The 5657-nt window shown below is 39.6% G+C and overlaps 1 protein-coding gene and 1 pseudogene across 1 annotated transcript in view; one reads left to right on the top strand and one right to left on the bottom strand.

The window, feature by feature from the left end:
- Positions 1 to 4377, bottom strand: part of MFSD6 (major facilitator superfamily domain containing 6) — a 48398-nt gene extending 44021 nt beyond the window's left edge. The window contains exon 1 of the mRNA XM_003801821.2: positions 2819 to 4377. Within this exon, the coding sequence (XP_003801869.1) occupies positions 2819 to 4377 (1559 nt within the window). The remainder of the gene's footprint in view (positions 1 to 2818) is intronic.
- Positions 4378 to 5036: 659 nt separating this feature from the next.
- LOC100959504 lies at positions 5037 to 5442 on the top strand (annotated as a pseudogene).
- The last annotated feature ends 215 nt before the right edge of the window (positions 5443 to 5657 follow it).

Genomic DNA, 5657 nt, shown 5'->3' with positions numbered 1-5657 from the left:
CTCTGTCTCTTAAAAAAAAAAAAAAAAAAGACAGAAAGAAAAAAGAAATATTAAGCATGATCCTACTTGCCTGAGAAAGTCATTTTTCAGAGAAGGACAAAATCCAAGGTCAAAATCATCTACTCTGTAAGTGTTCGTGCACATGTGTTTGGACTGATTTGTTATTTCCTGAAAAACTGGGCTCAGGTTATGAAATAGTCAAAATACTAAGTAGTTCAAAACTGAATATACTATTTTTTAAAATTGTTCTCTGGGGTGAATTTTTCTTATTAAGACTCTATATAAAAAAATCTGTGTGCCAGGTGCAGTGGCTCATGCCTACAATCCTAGCATTCTGGGAGGCCAAGGCGGGAGGATCGCTTGAGCTCAGGAGTTCAAGACCAGTCCAAGCAAGAGCAAGGTCTTATCTATACAAAAGAAGAAAAATTAGCTGGGTATTGTGCTGGGCACCTGTAGTCCTAGCTACTCAGAAAGCTAAGGCAAGAGGATCATTTAAACCCAGGAGTCTGAGCTAGGCTGATGCCATAGCACTCTAAGGTGGGCAACAGAGTAAGACTCTGTCTTTAAAAAGAAAAGAAAATTTACTTCTGATTACATTAAGATATTTATAATTTTTAGGGTTGAGTTGACTCCTAAAAACAAACTCCCAATAAGATAGTCACAAAACACTGAAAAAATCTACATGCTTACATACAGGGCCACAGACAGACTTAACCTTTTGGATCAGACACGGAATACACAGAAAGACTAAAATTTTAGAGAAAGATAGTGTCTTTTCACCAAGTGTGTAATGTATGATATTCTTTCAAAGGAAATGTAAACTATCTGCACTACACCTTTAAACCCCAATCTCAACCACCACCACCTGATTGGGCTCCCAAAATTATTACGGAAAGAAATATATCCATTCTGCCTGAGTATGTAGATGTAATCTCATTTTAGCTATCATATTGAAAGTACTTAATTAATACAATTTAATGGACAGAATTAAAATTCAAAAGAGGGAATGATCTCATATTGATGGAATGCCAGCAGGCTCTTAGGAGCAACAAGGTGACCACAGAGCCATCATCTTTTATTACATCATTAAATAACAATAGGGAGATGCTTTCTGTACATAAAACCAGAAATTTAAGGTTAAGTCAGCTGTAGGTTTTTATATAATGAGTAACTGATACTACTTGGGAAAGAGAAGTATAAGCTCATGTAATAACCAAAAGTAACAGTAAATGCACTAGGATTTTATCATGAAAATATTGTATCTACCTTTTCTAGCATATAAACAATTTCTTTGAAAACAGAACCTGAACACATACTCCAGACTGAGTCAGTGTTCACCTAATGCTGTTGACTTATTAAATAGTAATTCTAGGCACTTCACCTATTGTTAATACCTAACTGGTACCTTTCTGGGAATGAATGATGGTAATTTTAAAGATGCTATTAATGGCAGTGAGATCCACTCCCAAACTGAAATGCATAATTCATCTTAGTCAAGAATCGTAGCTCAGATAATGCAAACATGCCCCTGACAAGGTTAAAGACAGCCCAAGTTCTTAGAATCACATGGCTCTTTTTCAGATTGCTCCCACTTAATGCGCCTCACAGATTCTGTGGGTCCGGGAACTGTCCACACAGTGCCTGACTTTGTTTAGTGAAACAAAAGGGTCAAAGATTGAGAACGAGAAGGAACAGGACACAGCCTCCCAAAGCAAAACCAGACCAAATCAGAAAAAATATTCATAATTGTTTAAGGAAAAAATTGATTCTTGGTTGAAACTTTAAATTACAAAATATTTTCCTCAGGAGAAAAGAAATGAAGGAAAGATCAATGTTTTTCAAGTCTTATTATATGTATCCTTGCTATTTCTCCCTTTTAATTTTCTCATAGAAACCACAGATTTCAATGTTACTACATATGTCACATACACATACAGCTGCTTTCTCTTATAGGTTATGGCATTCAAATTTTAGGGGCAGACATGTCAAACCTTTCTATGAGACAGGAACGCTTACTTAAGTGTAGCTGGCTCCACATTTTAGAGCCAACAATAAAATGGGAAGATCTATAAAGAGCAAGGTACTGTTCAATTAGCTTTAAGCAAACAGTAATGGTGAGAAGCATTATACAAGAAGCACCAGGCATTTAGAGATTTCTTTTGACCAAAAGATTACATGGAAAATTTTAGGTGGAAGAAATATTTTTAAACATCCCATGTCTTCAAAGCAAACAAAAATGTAGAGAATCATGTTAACAATCAGAAAAAGTTAAGAACCTCTTCCATGGATTAGGGATTACACTGGGTTACATTACTGCCTTATTAAATATGTATATAAGGGACATCTTTGTATACCATATATTCAAGCTCTATGCCATCAAGTGACTAAGAACAAACAAAGGCTAAAAAAAAAATAAAAATCCAATTTATCCACGTAAACTCTCCTACATAAGTGCCTAGGATGGGTGGCTCCTTCAAGGTCTGTGGACTTCTATATTCACTAAATTGGTATTCTCATACCTGAAAACATTTACCATAAGAGTCTCTTAGCACATAAGTAAAATCACCTACAGATCCTTTCTGAGTGGTGGGAGAGAGGAGGCAGCCGTTTTTTTTGTTTGTATTAGACAGTCCTCCTAGCTTCTTGATTTCCTTCCTTTCATTTCTATTTTAAGGATAAAGAACAGAAAGCCCCACTCCCACCCCCACCCTATCCCCAACACAAATTATAGTATCTCTAAATGTGCTAAAAGAAGATACAAACCATAGAAAGATAAAATTCAATTGCTGAGGGGCAGGAATAGTAAGCATTTTCTTACCTGATATGGCCAATCAATTCAATAAGCTTGTGACTAAAGAAATAAGCCGTCAGCTCAGATACATGACTCAGGACCGAGCAGACCCCAAAGAGGGTTGTAGTTCCATTCAGGTCTTCCAAATGCCAGTAGAGGAAGGTGAAGACGAAACCGTATCCGAAACCCATAAACCATGCCACGAACAGCACGGAGCCGTACTGCACGCTGCAGAGCAGTTTGATCAAGTCCCAGAAGCTAAAGGCCTGCGAGTGGCTGGCGGTGGTCGGGGTCTCTTCAGACGACTCTGTGGAGGTGTTTCTCTCCACCTGAGGGATCTCCACCTCCTTCCCTTTATTATCATTGTTTTTGAAGTGGTTGTAGCGGAACCGGAACTGAGTTGCCACAATCAAGGCCATGGTCATGAGAACGCCGAAGACAATGAAGACGATCTGGTAGTTCCGGTACTCAGGGGGCTTACACCCCTTCCCATCGATGAGCACATCTAGGTGGGTGTAGTCAATCCCTATGCCCACCGACAGCATCGCCAGGCCCCAGCCCAGGGAGCCCCACATGCGCTGCAATCCATAGCGGTCTCTGTGTTTTCCTAGATACTGGAGTGTTACCGTATCTACAATCGTGACAGAAGAGGCACTGAAAAATTCTCCTATGATGACAACTACCAAGATCACCAAGAATATAGCTTCAACTTCTTGTTGGTCATAAACAAGAGTGACTTGGTCAGAAGGTAAGGATTTGGTGGTCGTGACAATAGCAGTGGTTGTCTCCCTGGTTATATTTCCTGGGGGGGCAGGGGCAGCTGTGGTAGAGTTCAAGGTCAAGTCCATCATATGGTCAGTAATTTCATGTGTCCGAGGCTGCAGAGTGGGTTCACTGAACTTGTCCGGGGCTGCTGAAACAGTAACAGCATCTGAGACATTGAGTCCTGTCTCTAACATTAATGGCCCGTCTGAAGGAGGCAGTTCCCGTTTCTCACGCATTTTTGGTGATACAGTAAGGAAAGTGGTAACAGAGGAATTTGTTGGCAGAACAGTTAAGTGATGACTTGCATTGGTGGGGCGCACTGTCGGGGGAATCTTTGGTACACATCTCAAGGTAGCGGGTTTGACAAATCCAATGCCCAGGTTGAATAAAACCCAACATAAAAGAGAAAAGAGGAGGACAATTTTGCCTTTTTTAAAGCGATCCGCAACCACACCCCAGAAGGGGGCACTGCAGAACTCAATGAAGTATCGAATACCCACTAGAAGTCCACTCTGGCTTGGTGACATTCCCAGCTGTTTATAATACACGGGCAAAAGTGGGTAGAGGGAGCCATAGGCAGAGTAAAAGAAAAAATAAAAGACCTTGGAAATTAGAAGGTCGTTGTTTATCTTAACACAATGTTTCTCTATCCAGTCTGTTTCCTCCTCAGGAATAGCAGATGTTTCTGTGGAGGAGGGTGTTTCATTGGAAGGTGGTTCTGGTTCCCTGGAAATACCATTAAAGGGATCAGCAAGCACATATTTTCTCTTCTGTTCTTCTTCATCATCAGTTAGGATCGCAACTTTATCATCTGCCGCCATGGCTCACCACCACCATCAGAAAGTTTACGACCTTCAGAGTTGTAGTTGTTGATCTGTAAAGTAAAATTTAAACGATGGCTTAGTAATGAAAATCATGACATGTAAACAGAGAACTTCATCTTGCAGGAAAACTAAGGCGTTACAAACTGTAGCTAAAATAGTAATTGTGAGAAAGGATTTTCATCATTTACCACTTGCAACCACACAATACTGGTAAAGAAAAATAGCTTTTAAAAAATTGCATACTCTTTGTGGCCATGACTGACTAATTACATCTTCCAGTGTCAGGTTTACGGCTCATATTCATTCTTAATCTTTTCACTGATTCCTAAGGAAAATGTACAAATGATAGGGAGGTGAAAATAAACACTTTTCACAGTTTCTAGGTTTCACTGTTTAAACAAATCCACTGCATCATAAAGTCTAAAATTCTTTAGAAAATAAAACCATTCTGTTTATAGGGAAAAACAGATTGCACTTTAACCACAACCACAAATGTAATGAGAAAGAGGGAGCCTAGTGCACTTCTACAACTGAAGCTGGTTGCTAGTATCTTGTATTCATGTGTTGGTTTTTTTAGGTTAAAATATTTTTACTTGTTTCCAATCCACCACCATCCATCTGTGTTCTAGTGGTTGAAGGCCAGGGTGGCACCAGACATGGGCAAGTTCATGAAACCCAGGAAAAGTGGTGCCAGTCCTAGCTGGACACTGCTCTGGACACGAACCTGTCATAGTGAAGAACACTGATGATGGCACCTCAGACCACCCCCACAGCCATGCTCGGGTGGCTGGAATTGACCACTATCTCTGCAAAGTGACAGCTGCCCTGGGCAAGAAGATCACCAAGTGATCAGAGATCATGTCTTTTGTGAAAGTTTATAATACAATCACCTCATGGCCACAAGGTACTCTGTGGAGATCCCTTTGAACAAAACTGTCATCAACAAGGGTGTCTTCAGAGACCTGCTCTTAAACACAAGGCCCATAGAAGGCCAAGGTCAAGTCTGAAGAGATGTCCAAGGTGAGCAAAAATAAGTAGTTCTTCCAGAAGCTGTGGTTTTAGCTGGTGTCTGTTTCAGTCACTAATAATATATTTTTTTTTAATTTTATTTTTACTTGAAGTAAAATTCACATAACACAAAATTCACCATTTTAAAGTGTACAATTCAGTGGCATTTGGTATGTTCACCATGTTGTACAACAACGATTCTATGTAGTTCCCAAATCATGCTTTTCTCCATGGTGAATGGAAAACATCTTGTTTTTCCTTTTTTTTTT

This window comes from Otolemur garnettii, unplaced genomic scaffold (assembly GCF_000181295.1).
Source record: "Otolemur garnettii isolate 467f Iridium unplaced genomic scaffold, OtoGar3 scaffold00222, whole genome shotgun sequence".
NCBI lineage: Eukaryota > Metazoa > Chordata > Mammalia > Primates > Galagidae > Otolemur > Otolemur garnettii.
Note: the sequence above shows the minus strand (reverse complement) of the source record. Positions and strands in the feature narration are given on the sequence as shown.